Source organism: Haliotis cracherodii, unplaced genomic scaffold (genome assembly GCF_022045235.1).
Source record: "Haliotis cracherodii isolate W230 unplaced genomic scaffold, xgHalCrac1.p SCAF_6, whole genome shotgun sequence".
In the NCBI taxonomy this organism is placed as follows: domain Eukaryota; kingdom Metazoa; phylum Mollusca; class Gastropoda; order Lepetellida; family Haliotidae; genus Haliotis; species Haliotis cracherodii.
In genome coordinates this window covers 3,723,166-3,741,675 of record NW_027266319.1, presented here as the reverse complement: position 1 = coordinate 3,741,675, position 18,510 = coordinate 3,723,166, and the positions used below count along the sequence as shown (strand labels likewise).

Below are 18,510 nucleotides of genomic sequence, written 5' to 3'. Positions count from 1 at the left end.
GTTTCAGCACCCTCTCCAACTGTCGTATCTCCCCTGTTGCAGCAACCTCTCCAACTGTCGTATCTCCCATGTTTCAGCACCCTCTCCAACTGTCGTATCTCCCCTGTTGCAGCAACCTCTCCAACTGTCGTATCTCCCATGTTGCAGCACCCTCTCCAACTGTCGTATCTCCCATGTTTCAGCACCCTCTCCAACTGTTGTATCCCCCCTGTTGCAGCAACCTCTCCAACGGTCGTATTTCCCATGTTTCAGCACCCTCTCCAACTGTCATATCTGCCATATTTTTCTGCACCCCATCCAACTGTCGTATCTCCCCTGTTGCAGCAACCTCTCCAACTCTCGTATCTCCCATGTTTCAGCACCCTCTCCAACTGTCGTATCTCCCATGTTTCAGCACCCTCTCCAACTGTCGTATCTCCCATGTTTCAGCACCCTCTCCAACTGTCGTATCTCCCGTGTTTCAGCATCCTCTCCAACTGTTGTATCTCCCATGTTTCAGCACCCTCTCCAACTGTCGTATCTACCATGTTTCAGCACCCTCTCCAACTATTGTATCTCCCATGTTTCAGCACCCTCTCCAACTGTCGTATTTCCCATGTTGCAGCAACCTCTCCGACTGTCGTATCTCCCATGTTTCAGCACCCTCTCCAACTGTGGTATCTCCCGTGTGTCAGCACCCTCTCCAACGGTCGTATTTCCCATGTTGGAGCACCCTCTCCAACTGTCGTATCTCCCATGTTTCAGCACCCTCTCCAACTGTCGTATCTCCCATGTTTCAGCACCCTCTCCAACTGTTGTATCTCCCATGTTTCAGCACCCTCTCCAACGGTCGTATCTCCCATGTTTCAGCACCCTCTCCAACGGTCGTATCTCCCATGTTTCAGCACCCTCTCCAACTGTCATATCTTCCATGTTTCAGCACCCTCTCCAACGGTCGTATCTCTCATGTTTCAGCACCCTCTCCAACTGTCATATCTTCCATGTTTCAGCACCCTCTCCAACTGTCATATCTTCCATGTTTCAGCACCCTCTCCAACTGTCGTATCTCCAATGTTTCAGCACCCTCTTCAACTGTCATATCACCCATGTTTCAGCACCCTCTCCAACTGTCGTATCTCCCATGTTTCAGCACCCTCTCCAACTGTTATATCACATGTTTCAGCACCCTCTCCAACTGTTATATCACATGTAATGCTTTCCATGTTTCAGCACCCTCCCCGGGAGCTGGTGGTGTATTACTCTGAGGAAGAGTTCAATGACTTTGCCGCCCCCGAGTCCTGGAAGGAAGCCATGTTTGACAGCAATATTCATTGTAAGTGAATTGCGATGGTGTTGGCTGACCCTGAGCAATCCACAATCAGCTACTCTCAGACTTGTGCAATTAATGCACTCAGTCATGTTGTAGGTCCAAAACTTGCAAGCATAAGAAAGAAAATAAGACTTTTTATCAGTCATATGAACATGTCTCATAATTTTCATAACAATATTTCAAAATTTTCCATAAATTTTACTTTTTTCAGTGAGCTAAACAGGGCCCTTTTGATACTTCACGCTTTGGTTAACTGCCATTCTTAATGTTACCAAATTATTCCCTAAGATAAAAATGTTCGGAGGTAACTAAGGCTGATAACACACTGATTGATTGACATGATTCCTCTCTTGTGAAGGTCTGACAGTGTTGGAGACTGTAGGGAAAGCTGTGGAGAAGAAGCACGAGAAGTGTGCAGCCATGTCAAAGGAGGAAGAGACCCCAGTCCTCATGTCCATGACGGAGGGCTCCTACGAGACAGACATGCACCGGTCTCTAATGTCAAAGTGTTCCTCTCTGATGACCTCCATAGCAGCAGAGAAGGAGAAGGATCGCAAGTTTGAGAAGTACCTGGAGTCTGTGTTGCAGGAGGGAAATGTAGGGATGGATGCCGGGATGGATGCCGGGATGGATGCCGGGATGGCTGCAGGGATGGCTGCAGGGAACTTCCTGGCTGCTGCATCAGGCGGGACCTGTGACTGGTACCCTGCTGCTGGGAGGAAAGCTCATCAGGCTCTGGGGAGGAATGGTGTGAAGGGGCCAGAACAGAACTCAGATACGGAAGTGGAACAATGTGAGGAGGATGTGGACATGACCATCGGTGGGAGAATGAGCAGCCTGCAGGACAAGGTGGATGCTTTCAGACAGGAGAGTCACCTGTTTGAAAAGAGGCTGGAATTCTTGTTGAATTCGTGATGGAGATTTAGGTTCATCAGCAGCCATGTGATGATGGAGGCGATGCAGCTGATGATGATGCCGTTGGTCAGGTACCTGTATCTTCTTTCATGCTGTGATCTACACTGGATGACCAGTTCCCAGTTGGCGGACATATTCAAGCAGTGATGACACATCAGAGCGTTATTCTGTCTATGACAAAGTTGTTAGTACACAGTGCTTCTCACCGACACATTTGTCTTTGACACAGAGAGTGCTGAACTAGGATCCTTCCTGTACCGGTGCATGAACAGTTTTTGTGCGTTTCAGATTCATAAAGAGATGTCAGTTTTGTACCAGTGTGGAAGCAAGGAATCATGTGTTTTGTCAAATCTATTGTATAGTCATGGACTTATCATGTCATGAATTCATCGCAGTTTTCTTGATTCATAATCTCTAAGATCAACAAACTCACATATTCACATAAGTCATTTCCATGCAGTTATTTATGCATATTGAATGTAGAATTGAATTTGCATTTGAACAGTATGTCAATGTGCTTTCATGTTTTCAAGGTGTTTGAGCCTTTGCAAGAAACACCTTGAAAATAAATGTTTTGAACGCCCTATTGTGTCTTTTGTTTCATTTTTACAATATAACTACACTAAATGTGTATGTGGAAATTTAAGTTCAGTAGCTTCACACATATGAACATATTTTTCTATGACAGACCACTTCGTAGTGACCACACCTTTCTTGTGTAGAGGTTGTGGTTGCTTCCTGGCTAAAGCGTTTGCTTGTCAGACCCAGATCAATTACCAACAGGCAGAACATGTGAAACACTTTCTGTTGTCTGCGGACATGATATATATGGAACATTTCTAAAGCTGGAGGAAACTCACACATAGCGATGACACCCATCTGATGCACTTTGGGTAACTGACTATATCAGCAGCAAAACATCACCAGAATGCAATGTCCAGCCATAGGTCCTGACCTGTCCACCACAGACTACACCTGGGTCATGATGGGAAGACTTGTAAACTGAAGGCAATGGCCACCCATTACCTTAGACCAACTGGGCCAGGCACTGCAGGAGTGGACAAGAATCTCGCAAATTGTCATTGGGATTGTTTGTTTGTTTCTTGTTTAACGCGGCACTCGGCAATATTTCAGCTATATTATGGCGGTCTGTCAAAAATTTGAGTCTGGACCAGACATTCCAGTGATTGACGTCATGAGCATTGATCCAAGAAAATGGGATACAATGGCATGCATCAACCAAGTCAGCGACCTTGACCACCCGATTAGTTGCCTTGCCTTGCACGGCAAGCATGGGTTGCTGAAGACCCATTCCACCCTGGATCTTCACAGGTCGGGTCACTTCTAATTAAGAATACAACCTTCCCGTTGCCATCTCTCTTCTTCAGACAACCGGGGGCACGGGTGGCCCAGTCGTCTAAGGCGCCTCGATTCGCTGTGCAGATTTGCGTCCCTTGCATACGCCCTAAACCTATGATTGTGGGTTCGAATCCCGGTTCGCCCCGATAATGTTTCTAGGTTTGTCTGCACCATACCCATGCTCGTGGGTTTCACCAAAGTGGTAAACGTCAGAGACCTGCATCACTTCGGGCTTTCCTCCCACAATAAGCTGACACACAGTGATATAACTGGAATACTGTTAAAAGCAGCGTTAAACCCAACTTACTCACTCACTCACTCACTCTTCAGACAACCATTGAACATAGAGTAAACTACATTTATAACGAACACCTCATAAGAACGGATGCATGCAATTGTGGACGTAGACAAATATTACATTATAAAAAAGGCATCCAGCTGTATATAAGGCCATGTAAAAAGGCAGGCTTTTTTAAAAATAAGGTTTGGAAATTAACGTTTCAAATGATCTTATGTTGTAATATCGGGACTTCACTCCACTCATATAATTGTCACCACTTTTTGGCTGTTAAACATTATACATCAACCACAAGTGAAATTCCCTCTGAATTACCCAATAATGTTTTGAATGAATAATTGATGGCCATGAAGATGTGTGTGGCGGCAAAGTACTTGAAAGAGGAGAGGGGATCAGCTGATGCTATTGTCACAAATCATTACCCAGACGTATCCTGCAGAGCCGTCTTATGAGGTAACTAAATATAAAATTAATAGATCTAATTGATAAGTGTAGGTGAGTATGGTTTTATGCCGTTTTTAGCCAAACTCCAGCAATATCAAGGGGGGGACACAAGAAATTGGCATCACTCAAACCGGGTCTTCGGCGTGACGAGTGAACGGTTTACCCACCAGGCTATCCGACCGCCCCCTAATTGATGATGATGGGTCCTAGAGTGTTGCGAGATGGTGGGTGCAACTGTAAAAATATTCGAAACTGTAAACGGATAATAGTTCCATTTCAACGGTTGATGCCAGTGCTGTATCCAGAAACAATATATTATAACACTTTATCTTCCTTTTTTCTTTATTAGAGGTTCTAAGCAAGATATCTAGAATTGATCCGCATGGTTATTTTCCGTTTTTCGACTTATATAAACCCTGGAAACTGGTCAATACAATTTGTTAGCCGATGCCGGTGCGGCAGGGAAATCAGTGTTAAACAGACCATTCTCACCTTAAGGTTAACAATACTGCGATTGTAAACCAGTTTCTAAATTTCTTTATTAGGGGCCTTCCAAGCAGGTGTAAGCTGGCTTCATGAATTGAAACAAAAACAGTACATACCTACTTAGGTTTTCCTGCCAGATGAGGTGAGATGAAATGGAGTTTAACGTCTTGTCAAAGAATATTGCACTTTTATCGCGTTGTGCATGGGTGTGTGTAGTTGTATGTACCGGAGTGATGCCCATTTATAGTGCTAGCCTACTGAGATACCATGCTGCAGGTTAACATGAATACCCCACTGAGACACATCATACTGACTCCACGCCGACCAGTCCTTGATTTGGCCCCTTAATGCAGAGCGCCAGACAGCGTAACAACAAGTACCAGCTTTTAACGTCTTTTGGTTTGACGTGGCCGGGGATCCAACCCAGGGCCTTCCGCTCTCCGGGCGGACGCTCTACCACTAGACCACGGGTGTGTGTGTGTGCGTGCGTGTTTTTCGCTCGTAAATACGTTTTAAAGTCTACACATTGTAATTGATATACTATACTCGTCCCTGTCAGATATGTTTTCTTAATTGCAACGAGTGTACTTAAAAACGTTTTTTCGGGGAAAACGAGAGAGTTTTCTCTCGTTAGATACGTTTTGAAAAAACACGAGTAGCAATTAAAAGAAACGCTATCTCACGGAGACGAGTGTAGTAATTTATTTATTCTCATTTAAACTCACTATGCTCGTCCCTGTCAGATGCGTTTTCTTAATTACAACGAGTTTTCTTCAAAACGTATCGACCAGTGAAAGCGAGAGAGTTTTCCCTCGTTACATACGTTTTAAAAACTCGAGACGGAGACGAGTGTAGTAATTTATTTATTACTCACTTTAACTTTACACATTATCTACAACCCACGTTGAAAAAAAGACTTTGTTGGTTTAAGCAGCTGGAAGGGTGGCAAATGAATACGCCATTAGCAGGTGATGATTCTACCATAGACTGTTTCTTCCCCCAGCTCATTTCTCCGAGACGATTGTAAGTAACTTTAAGATGACTGTATCATGTTGAATAGCTTAAAAACTGTGTTCAATGTTTGCAGTGAAGCGACTGAGTGAAACGGGACCTCCTGGTATCCGGCCATGTCATGTTAGCTGTGTGATTCCGTACGCGTCAGCAGATGGTTGACATCATGGGCGGATACAGCTTTTATGAAAAGGGGGGTGCACAATTAAAATCTATTTATTGTCTTTGGTGGTAATTTATACAGAAATAAAGATTTTTTTCGAAATAAAAACGCGCACCCCCGCACCCCCACCCCGCACCCCCCGTATCCGCCCATGTACATGTTATGAAATTGTTTGTAATAACCGTTGTTCAATTTCGGAGCCTGAATAATTCACCACAAGAGATTGCATTTTGACGACAATTTTTTTACTGTCCATTTGACGCTTCTCTCATTTACTACTAAGTTGAAGGTCGTAAGAGACGCGGCGATTAGTGAGCGAGTGAGTTACAATTTAACGTCGCATCAGCATTATTTCAGCCATATAGCGACGAGACCAAGTTGATGTATTCACAAGTAAGTCATTTATGCAAAGTAATATTTAAAAATAAAATTTCGTCCAACACATTTGGGATGCGGCGATGAATGTCATGAGGATCTTACAACATAGATCTAATAGTTTATTAGCCATATAATCATAATGGTTATAATATTACAATACTTGCACTCCAACCATACGAGTGTGTCCGCATGATATATTGCAAACGTACTTGTTAGCGAGTTATGTGACAGATCACAGGCACCTGCGACTCCGGTAATCATGTCAACAATACAGTTATGAGTGGTGTGCGTAGTGACAAAAATAGCAGTGTCTATCTGGAGTAGTGTAACTCCTATTCTAACCAGTAATCATCTAGAGTAAGTTAGAATACTAGAAATCAACTTGGAATACTGAAGTCTTATTCTACCAAGAAATCATCAAGAGTAAGTTAGAATACTAGAAATAAACATGGAATACTGAAGTCGTATTCTACCCAGTAATCACCAGGATTAAGTTAGAATACTAGAAATAAACTTGGAATACTGAAGTCGTATTCTACCCAGTAATCACCAGGAGTAAGTTAGAATACTAGAAATAAACATGGAATACTGAAGTCTTATTCTACCAAGAAATCATCAAGAGTAAGTTAGAATACTAGAAATAAACATGGGATACTGAAGTCGAATTCTACCCAGTAATCACCAGGATTAAGTTAGAATACTAGAAATAAACTTGGAATACTGAAGTCTTATTCTACCAAGAAATCACCAGGAGTAAGTTAGAATACTAGAAATAAACTTGGAATACTAAAGTATTATTCTACCAAGAAATCACCAGGAGTAAGTTAGAATACTAGAAATAAATATGGAATACTGAAGTCGTATTCTACCCAGTAATCACCAGGAGTAAGTTAGAATACTAGAACTAAACATGGAATACTGAAGTCGAATTCTACCCAGTAATCACCAGGATTAAGTTAGAATACTAGAAATAAACTTGGAATACTGAAGTCTTATTCTACCAAGAAATCACCAGGAGTAAGTTAGAATACTAGAAATAAACTTGGAATACTAAAGTATTATTCTACCAAGAAATCACCAGGAGTAAGTTAGAATACTAGAAATAAATATGGAATACTGAAGTCGTATTCTACCCAGTAATCACCGAGAGTAAGTTAGAATACTAGAACTAAACATGGAATACTGAAGTCTTATTCTACCAAGAAATCATCTAGAGTAAGTTAGAATACTAGAAATAAACATGGAATACTGAAGTCTTATTCTACGCACTAATCATCGAGAGCAAGTTAGATTGTTGGAAATAAACATGGAATACTGAAGTCTCATTCTAGCCAGTAATCATCAAGAGTAAGTTAGAATACTAGAAATAAACATGGAATACTGAAGCCTTTTTCTACTCACTAATCACCAAGAGTAAGTTAGAATGCTAGAAATAAACATGGAATACTGAAGTCTTATTCTACCCAGTAATCATCGAGAGTAAGTTAGAATACTAGAAATAAACATGGAATACTGAAGTCTTATTCTACGCACTAATCATCGAGAGCAAGTTAGATTGTTGGAAATAAACATGGAATACTGAAGTCTCATTCTAGCCAGTAATCATCAAGAGTAAGTTAGAATACTAGAAATAAACATGGAATACTGAAGTCTTATTCTACCCCGTAATCATCGAGAGTAAGTTAGAATGCTAGAAATAAACATGGAATACTGAAGTCTTATTCTACCCAATAATCATCGAGCGTAAGTTAGAATACTAGAAATAAACATGGGATACTGAAGTCTTATTCTTCACAGTAATCAAGAAGAGTAAGTTAGAATGCTAGAAATAAACATGGAATACTGAAGTCTTATTCTACCCAGTAATCATCGAGAGTAAGTTAGAATACTAGAAATAAAGATGGAATACTAAAGTCTTATTCTATCCAGTAATCATCGAGCGTAAGTTAGAATACTAGAAATAAACATGGAATACTGAAGTCTTATTCTACCCAGTAATCATCGAGAGTAAGTTAGAATACTAAAAAAAAACATGGAATACTGAAGCCTTATTCTACTCACTAATCACCAAGAGTAAGTTAGAATGCTAGAAATAAACATGGAATACTGAAGCCTTATTCTACTCACTAATCACCAAGAGTAAGTTAGAATGCTAGAAATAAACATGGAATACTGAAGTCTTATTCTACGCACTAATCACCAAGAGTAAGTTTGAATACTAAAAAAAACCATGGAATACTGAAGTCTCAATCTACCCAGTAATCATAAAGAGTAAGTTAGAATACTAGAAATAAACATGGAATACTGAACCCTTATTCTACCCACTGATCACCAAGAGTAAGTTAGAATGCTAGAAATAAACATGGAATACTGAAGTCTTATTCTACGCACTAATCACCGATAGTACGTTAGAATACTAGAAATAAACATGGAATACTGAAGTCTTATTCTACCCACTAATCATCGAGAGTAAGTTAGAATACTAGAAATAAACATGGAATACTAAAGTCTTATTCTACCCAATAATCATCGAGAGTAAGTTAGAATGCTAGAAATAAACATGGAATACTGAAGTCTTATTCTACACACTAATCACCAATAGTAAGTTAGAATGCTAGAAATAAACATGGAATACTGAAGTCTTATTCTACGCACTAATCACCGATAGTACGTTAGAATACTAGAAATAAACATGGAATACTGAAGTCTTATTCTACCCAGTAATCATCGAGAGTAAGTTAGAATACTAGAAATAAACATGGAATACTGAAGTCTTATTCTACCCAGTAATCATCGAGAGTAAGTTAGAATGCTAGAAATAAACATGGAATACTGAAGTCTTATTCTACACACTAATCACCAAGAGTAAGAAGTTCGAATACTAGAAATAAACATGGAATACTGAAGTCTTATTCTACCCAGTAATCATCAAGAGTAAGTTAGAATACTAGAAATAAACTTGGAATACTGAAGTCTTATTCTACCCAGTAATCACCGAGAGTAAGTTAGAATACTAGAAATAAACATGGAATACTGAAGTCTTATTCTACCCAGTAATCATCAAGAGTAAGTTTGATTACTAGAAATAAACATGGAATACTGAAGTCTTATTCTACCCACTAATCATCGAGAGTAAGTTAGAATGCTAGAAATAAACATGGAATACTGAAGTCTTATTCTACCCAGTAATCACCGAGAGTAAGAAGTTTGAATACTAGAAATAAACATGGAATACTGAAGTCTTATTCTACCCAGTAATCATCAAGAGTAAGTTAGATTGCTAGAAATAAACATGGAATACTGAAGTCTTATTCTACCCACTAATCATCAAGCGAAAGTTAGAATACTAGAAATAAACATAAAATACTGAAGTTTTACTCTACCCAGTAGTCATCAAGTGTAAGTTAGAATGCTAGAAATTAACATGGAACACTGAAGTCTTATTCTACCCACTAATCATCAAGCGTAAGTTAGAATACTAGAAATAAACATAGGATACTGAAGTCTTATTCTACCCAGTAATCATCAACAATACGGTATATCAAATTATTGGCTTTGGACTCTTCTACCCTCTAACCCACTAAAACCTGTTATTGATATACACCTCTGACAAATTACTTTTTGGTGTTGAACAAAATCTGGTGTGTCCACTATGTTGGGCGATATATACAAATCATCTTGGAAGCATACTGTTGATTAACTTGAGTGTGGTTGACCTTGGTATTACCCGCAATTCCATCCGAAGAGCTACCCAGGGGGCTGAATTTAGCAGCGGGTTCGTTATTCGTATTCGTTTTTTGAATAACGAAAAACACTGATCAGGCTAATACTGTTATGCTGCCAACAGCATTTTCTGTCATCTATGATTCCGAGACTAAACCAAGGCCGTAGTGGACAGGGGGAAGGGGGCAAATATTTGTTCAAGTATCACTTGTCCCCAACCTGATTCAAATAAAACTGCTTTCTATTAAAAATCTAGGGGGGCACGTCAATATCTCAAGATGTCAATATCGGACATAAGACTCGTGAAGATCCGTGGTACACTAGGTCTTCAGCAACCCATGCTTGCCGTAAAAGGCGACTATGCTTGTCGTAAAAGGCGATTAACGAGACCGGGTGGTTAAGCTCGCTGACTTGGATGATGCATGTCATCCTATCCCAATTGCGTGGATCGATGCTTATGATATCAATCACTGGATTGTCTGGTCCAGACTCGATTATTTTACAGACCGCCGTCATATAGCTGGAATATTGCTGAGTGCAGTGTTAAACAACAAACCAAACCAAACCAATATCGGACCCACAATTCGTCATTTTGTCACTTCACTGAGACACAGTATCGAGGGCTTTTTTAATCGTGTCCTTATCTCAAATGTATTAGTTATTGCCAGTCACCATATAGGCACACACACTTCAGCTTGTGTGCACGTGCATCACGTGCTGTTCATGTGGGATATAAATGTACACTTCAAATCATTAGTTCCCTTATTTTTAATAATAAATAATAAATAATAATAAATCTATTGCTACAGTAGGGCTGAAAACATAGTTTCTATTAAAATTCCAATTTGGGTGTTTTCCCCACTTTTCAGTGGACACGTTTAAGTTTAGATTATGGACATGTTAAGGTCCTTGGCGGGAAGGTTTTCCCCATGAATATATTTTAGAAGAATGCGTCTGGTGGACTTTTTGTATGATTTCTGTATGAATGGAACGGTGACCCTGTTAATAATGATTTTAGTCTGTCATATCATAAATGCAAAATATCCACTGAAATTATTACGGTATTTCTCTACTACAGTGATGAGAAGCCACACAAGGCAACAAAGTATGTGTCTATTTTGTTTTGAGTAATGTCACGTGGTGAAAAGCCACAAACTGTTTTCATGCTTGATGATTGTTAAGGAGACATGAGACTTGTCGTTGGCGTCTGGTGGCTGGTCCCAGCTGTGGCGAGTCTGGAGCTTGCTTTGCTGAAATACAAACAACCATACGGTCCGAAAATGTGTGCACTGCTGTGTGAAGGATCAAGCGAACTTCTATGTTCATTCTCAGCAACAGAGTTATCATGTAAAGTGTTTCAAAAGGCAAGAGCTGTGGTGGTGGCCGCCGCCAACTCATCGTACGAGCTGAACAGAATGCTGGTAAGTTTGTTATGGAAACTGTGAGATTAAGTTTATATTATTATTTTTCTCTTTAATAAATTGAATTCTCAACTACTACTACGACAACGACAACGACTACGACTACAACCACTACTACTAATAATAATAACAATATGTGTATGCTGCTGCTCGAACACTGGAGGAACGTCATACGGTTTCCAAAGAAATGAACCACAAAACGGAAATAAACAAAAAAAATCAAAAGAAAAAACGGTTTCAAATTAAATTGAATGAAACAAGGAAAGATGTGTCCTGGATAGAACTTTGTTTGAAAATATGTTTCTTCGGGACAATCTATGTCAAAACGCCAGAGATCAATTTGGCAAAAAATTAAAACAAAACACAAGACAGCAAAGGAGAAAATTCTGAATCAAATTCTTGATTCTCTAAAGGCAAATTTAAGGGTTGAACAGAAAGAAAAAGAAACTGTGATAAGAAAAATAATTTCATAAAACAAAATAAATTGTTTAAATCAAATGAAAAACAATTTTACAGGCAATTAAATGCATTGAAAGAGAGTGATGACAAAAGACCCACCATGGATTCGAGTGAAAGGTTTTGGAAACAGTTGTGGTCTATACCCGGCAACAGTAACCTCGAGGAACCACGGGTAGAGGATTACAGTAATAGTGTACATGAAAAATTAAGTCACCATTGGTGTGTTTCATTACACCCGATTGCCTACAAAATGTCATTAAAAAGTCCAATTCTGATACGGCGCCAGGGCCTGATGGTATTCGAAACGGTTGGAAACGGTTCCCTTGTGTCCAAACGCCATTACTTCACCGTTTTAATTCTCTTGTGGTTGCAGGGGATGTTCCGCCTTGGTACTGCAAAGGGCGAAAAATACTTCTCCCAAAGAAAGGTGATCTGAACGACCCTAAAACTTTCACCCAATTACTTGTTTGAACACACAGTACAAACTATTTACAAGGGTGTCTTTCAGATCTCGTGTCATCATGCTGCGCTTCGAATGACAGTATCTACATGGAGCAGAAAGGAGCCAGAAAGGGATGTTGGGGTTGTAAGGATCAATTGCTGGTTCAGAAAATGATCCTTGAAGAGACTAAAACTTACCACAGTAACCACTCAATGTGTTGGATAGACTACTGAAAAGCTTATGATTCTGTACCTCACGAATGGATTTTTATGTCACTGGAATGTATTGACCTCCCCGAGCGACTCCTTGTTTTACTCAAGTCTTTAATGAATTGCTGATCAACTCAACTCGAGGGGCAGGTGGTGACTTCAGAACCAATTTCTATTAGAAGACGAATATTTCAGGGCGATTCTTTCAGTCCTTAGCTTTTCTGTTTGTCCTTTAATTCTTTAAACTTTTTGCTCAGCAAAGAGGAAGGTTATCATCCTGGACCTCCTCAGCACAGATCCCCAACACCCCTTACTCACCTCCTTTACATGGATGACCTTGAACTTATTGCCAATGGAGGATTCACACTCAAAAACAGATTCTCCTTGTCGAGTCCTTTTCTAATGATATCAGTATGTCCTTTGGACTCGACAAATGCAACATTCTTCATCTGAAACGTGGCAAGGTAGAAGAGGGAGGATCAGTCAGTTTACTTGGAGGAGGAGCTATTGACCATCTCGTGGAAGGTTAAGCCTATACGTACATGGGGATGCAGATTAGTGACAAACTACAGAATGCCCATATCAAAGAAAAACTTCGGGCAGAGTACAAATGTAGACTTTAGAAAATCTGGAGTTCAGAGCTGAACGCTCGCAATAAAGTCAAAGCCACAAATACGTATGCTGTACCCGTCCTTTCGTATTCTTTTGGTGTTGTTGATTGGATGGAATAAGAAATTCAGGGTATTGACAACCTCACAAGAAGAATCATGTCAGACAATAGATCCTACCACCTTCGCTCTTCCCTCAATCGCTTATATTTAACAATCATTATGGGAGGACATGGTTTGATTAAAGTTGGGACTCTTCATGATAGAACTGTTTTATGCACGTTTGCACACATTTATTTGTCTGACGATCTTCTTGTAAAGCATGTCAAGACACATGATGAAAACAAGGCATTCCACAATTTTCACAAACGAGCCAAGGATGTGGGACATAATCTCAATGTCGGTGTTGATTTTGTTGATGGTTCTGTACTGCTGGACAGTACAGAAATTAATGTCAGCTAAGCGAAGTGCCATATCAAGTCGGCCCAGACTCAATTTTTCAAGGAGAGGCTTTCAGAACGACCACTGCAAGAAGTTGATGTGCAGTGTGTTGAGAAGATCAGCAATCCCGCAGAGTCCTTGGATGAAATCGCTTTCCCTGAAAAGTGATACAAAAGGCTTTTTGTTTGCTGCTCAGGGCCAGTCACTTCCAACTCGAAACCGTCAATGTGTGACACAGAGGTCAATTCATGGTACGACCCGGAATATGTAAAGGGCATCATGGAAAATGATAAATACAAAATCCTTTAGAATAAGCCCGTATACAGCCTCAGACGTATCCAGACCAACAAACCTGATCTTGTTCTTTTTGATAAATCCAATGAAATCATTTATATCTGTCCCTTTTGACAGTAATGTGATTGACAGGACTGAGGAAAAACATGGCAATATGCGGACCTCGCTTTCGAAATGTCACGCTTGCATCCCAAGAACCAAGTTGTCCGACTCTCCTTTGTTCTCGGTGCCTTAGGTTTGGTACCTCCCAATCTGTTGACTGACATTGGGAGATAACCGGATTTGCTACCAGGAATACAGCCCTTCTTACAATCTGGGTAATGCAGAAGGCTGAAGCATTGGGGAGTCTTCACAATCTTGGAAAAGTTCTGGATTTGGTTTGACTAGGCAGCGCTTCCGTATAATAATAATATTAATAATTGATTTGTAAAGCGCCTAATATCCATCGACAGTTGCTCACTGGTGCTGTGACAAAGTTAAAAAGTAATGTCTATGTACATATGCCAACAATTAGGAGATCTATTGAAAAGCTGAAGTGAAGAAGTTTTGAGGAGAGACTTAAACGTTTCCTTAGAAGCAGTGTTTCTCAGATTCAAAGGCAAAGAGTTCCATAACTGTTGACTGCAAAAGGAGAAGGCACGGTCAGACATAGCAGAAGTAGATAGAGACTGATACAGTAGAGTTCCACCAGAGGATCGGAGAGCACGCTCTGGAGAGTACAGGGATATAACATCTTTGAGATAGTCTGGATAGTCGCTATTGTTTAGGCAGTCGTGAGTGATGATACATATCTTATAGTTTATACGAAAGGAGGCTGGAAGCCAATGTAGTGCTTTGAGGACAGGACTGATGTGATTGGATCTTGGAACTTTAGAGATGCATCTTGCTGCAGAGTTCTGAATGCGTTGTAGCTTTGATATGGCTTTCCTGGGAAGATTAGCATACAATGCATAGCAGTAATCCAGTTAGGAGGTCACAAGACATTGCATCAACAATTTAACTGTTGGAGTATCAAGTAGATGGCGGACTTTGCTGATGTTATAGATGCTATGGTAGCATGCTCTGCTGGATAGTGAAATATGAGTGTCCATGGCCATTCTTGAATTAAAGGTGATTCCCAGATTACGGGCACTGGCAGTTGGGTACAAAGTGTTATCACCAATATGAAGGTAAGCAGAGTCAGGGTGAAGCTTTCTGACTTGCTGTCACGAACCAAGGATTAAAAACTCAGTCTTCTCTTCATTGAGTTTGAGATAATTGAAGCTCATCCATGATCGTATGTCATCAATACAGCGCTCAAGGGCGGCGAGGTTCAGAGACAGTTCAGAAGTTTTAAAGGAAATGTAGATCTGGTTATCGTCCGCATAGAGGTGGAAGTTAAGAGCATGTTTCTGGATGATAATTCCAACTGGCAGGATGTAAATTGTGAATAGCAGAGGTCCAAGGACTGAACACTGTGGTACACCATAGTGACTTTTGCATGTTGTAGAATGACGATCATGGATCTTAACAGACATGGTCCGGTCAGACAGGTAGGACTGCATCCACCTGGAGAGCTGTTCCCCGAATGCCAAGTCGTGTGTTGAGTCTGTGTAATAAAATTGCGTGATCAATAGTATCGAAAGCAGATGAGAAGTCAAGGAGAACAAGAAGAATGGTTTTCCGCTGCCCAAAAGATGTCAGGATGTCGTTGTGGACCCGAACGAGTGCTGTCTCAGTACTGTGACTTGACTTGTTTGCAGACTGGAATTTTTCACCGAGATTGTTTTGTTTCAGATGATGTTGTAGCTGCACAGCGACAATCTTTTCCAGGCATTTAGACACAAAAGAGTAATTGGACACAGGTCTAAAGTTTTTGAAATTGTCGGGATCCAAAACAGGTTTTTGGATGATGGGAGTGAAATGAGCATGTTTCAGTTCACTTGGGAACTTGCCATAAGACAGAGACGTGTTGATTATGTCCCACATAGAAGGTGTCACGTGATCCATTATGGTCTTGAATAGCCAGGTAGGAACTGGGTCAAGTGAAGACGTCTTGGATGGAGCATGCTTGATAGTGTCCGATACGACTATCAAAGAAACGTGACTTAAGGAGGTTATTTCATTTCCAGAAAAAGAGTTGTCGTCAGGGCATGGTCTAGATTCAGAAGATTCCTGACGTTTCTCGTCCAAAATCTTCCTGATTTTCTGTATCTTGTCATTGAAAAATGATGCAAATTCATTTGCCAATGAGAAATCATCATCACATTCCGGAAGTGTTGCTTTTGGAGTCCCTTTCAACAAACCGTTAAGAAGTGAAATGGAGAAGTCCCATTTGCTGTCTGGGCTGCATGTAGAGGGGGCAAGGGCCCTGAGCTGATGATGAGCCTAAACAGCCTCTACATCCCGGATCACCAAAAAACGTTTTGCTGCATTTTTATTTTAATCTGTAAATAATAATAATAAGACAATTTCATCGATAATCAAGATCTATATTGTAATAATACGGGTCTTTCATCGGGAAGTGCATCAAATCACGTGAGCACCTTGATTAAAAACATGAAAAGATTTGGAAAATATCTGTTGACAACAAGTTGGCGGTGTACATGCTTTGCAAATCCTGCAATCGACCGCAATCTGCATGACATTTTAAGAACCGAATTTAATTGTGCGATTTTAATTGGACTATGCATAGACTCGTTAGTCCAGGCAAAAATATAACTCCATAATACCAGCCTTTTTCGGCAAGGGTGGAAACTGGACTTTTATAGTCAATTAACTCCCTTACCTCGGGAAGATGTAGGTAGACTGAAGTCGCTTCCCCGAAAATCCTCATATTCAGCTACCGTGCAGTTTCCTTTTTTTGAAACTTGAATCTGTTTACGTTTGTGGAATGATGGTTAATATACACTCAAAAGAATGTTTCCGTGAAGTAATTTTTGACTCAATGCAATGCACTGGCGTATCTAAAGGCATGAAAACTGTACTGTATTCGAAGCCACAGAAGAAAGGACACAACAATTACCATAACGCTACCAAAACAACAGCGCTCTTCTTCCGAACTGAACTGAACTTGAATACACTCAGGCCGCTATCAGCGGCATTAGAGGTACAGAATTGATACATCAACATATACATCACTATATACAAACATACAATATATAGCAACAGATTTACCGAGCAGTGGCTTCAGATACAGGAAAGGGTTCAGTTACGAAACATATTGATAGGTTTAAACATGCCGCATTATAATTTTAGAAAAGTTTGATAATTTTCCTAAGTGTTCCTTATCTTTTACTATTCAAAAGCAAATTCAATTTGTCCATATTTGGTGAAATGTAAATATATTTTCGAAGAAGATGTGTTCGCTCATTTTGGAATAGTGGTCAGATAAAAAGATAGTGGAACTCGTCACCTCAATCAAATGATATTCAAAACTGACATTTTCTTTCAGTTAAAGGTATTCTTTCCATCTTACAGTTTCAGTTGGGAGGTTGTGATTTGAGGTTCTCAATTTTCATAAGTCTCGCCAAATACTTACTTTCCTATATGAATAGTTTTCGAAATTCAGGGATTCATTTTTAACTTTTTATACATAGCTCCTTTGGACGATTTGTCTTGTGTGGCTTTCCAGCATTGTAAATTGATATCATTTAACTTGTTGTCAACCATATTTTTTTAGATGATTTGGACTTTGAAAACTTTGTTTTTCAAAGCAATCACTCGTGTACATGATGCTCACCTGAGCGTCGAATAATATGTCCTTCATAGCTGTGAAGGCGACGAACTGCTTGTGTCGTAATTGTGTCACGTATGTAACTTTGAAATAGAATTGACAGAATTGTAAATGGTAGGTTTTGCAAAATGATAAAACAAAAACCTACTGCCAATGAAGTTCTTGGTGAAATAAATACGGAGGAAAATAAAAGGTATGACACACTATCAATTTTCTTTTGAAAAAAACGTATATGACAAAAGATCTTTAAGCATATGAAAAAGATTTTAGTATTTCGTGTAAACTTAATCATAGCTGGGATACTCCAACATGCACACACAGCTAGCTTAGAGCGTGCCAAAACTGTAAAAATTGGAGAATTCATTCATTAGGATGCAGGAAATACGCATTATTTTGGTTCAGGTTTTGGAATGTAATGAGTCAAAACAGGCTTCGCAATTCCCTGTACAGTGTTGCATCCTTCAGGGATACCAGAAATCGATTATCGTGAAGTCGAATCCCAGACTGGCCCTGACTATGTTTTCTGGTTTGTCAGCACCACCCGTGCTCTTGGGTTTCACCCAAATGATAAAACTCGAAGAGCTGCATCAGTTCAGGGTGTGCTCCGATATCAATCTGTAAATATGCTGTTATACAGCTAAGCAAGACTACAGTTCAAAAGCTGAGTTTAACCAGCTCAATCAGTCACTCAAAACTGTAATTCTTAAAACTGAAATTCGAAATAATAAATATTGTCAGCTAATGTCAGACCAATTTTCACAGATTCAACGAACAAGAGAAGTGACCACTGTCCACCGAAACAACTTCAGAACGGAAGGACGTAGACGCATGAAGA

At 40.0% G+C, this 18,510-nt stretch overlaps 1 protein-coding gene across 1 annotated transcript in view; it reads left to right on the top strand.

Annotated features, from left to right (window-relative positions):
* The window catches only part of LOC139446798 (germinal-center associated nuclear protein-like), a 45,305-nt gene extending 42,497 nt beyond the window's left edge, over positions 1-2,808 (top strand). Inside the window, exons 26-27 of the mRNA XM_071228127.1 lie at positions 1,210-1,312; positions 1,668-2,808. Of these exons, the coding sequence (XP_071084228.1) occupies positions 1,210-1,312; positions 1,668-2,224 (660 nt within the window). The 3' untranslated portion in view covers positions 2,225-2,808. The remainder of the gene's footprint in view (positions 1-1,209; positions 1,313-1,667) is intronic.
* Positions 2,809-18,510: the final 15,702 nt, after the last annotated feature.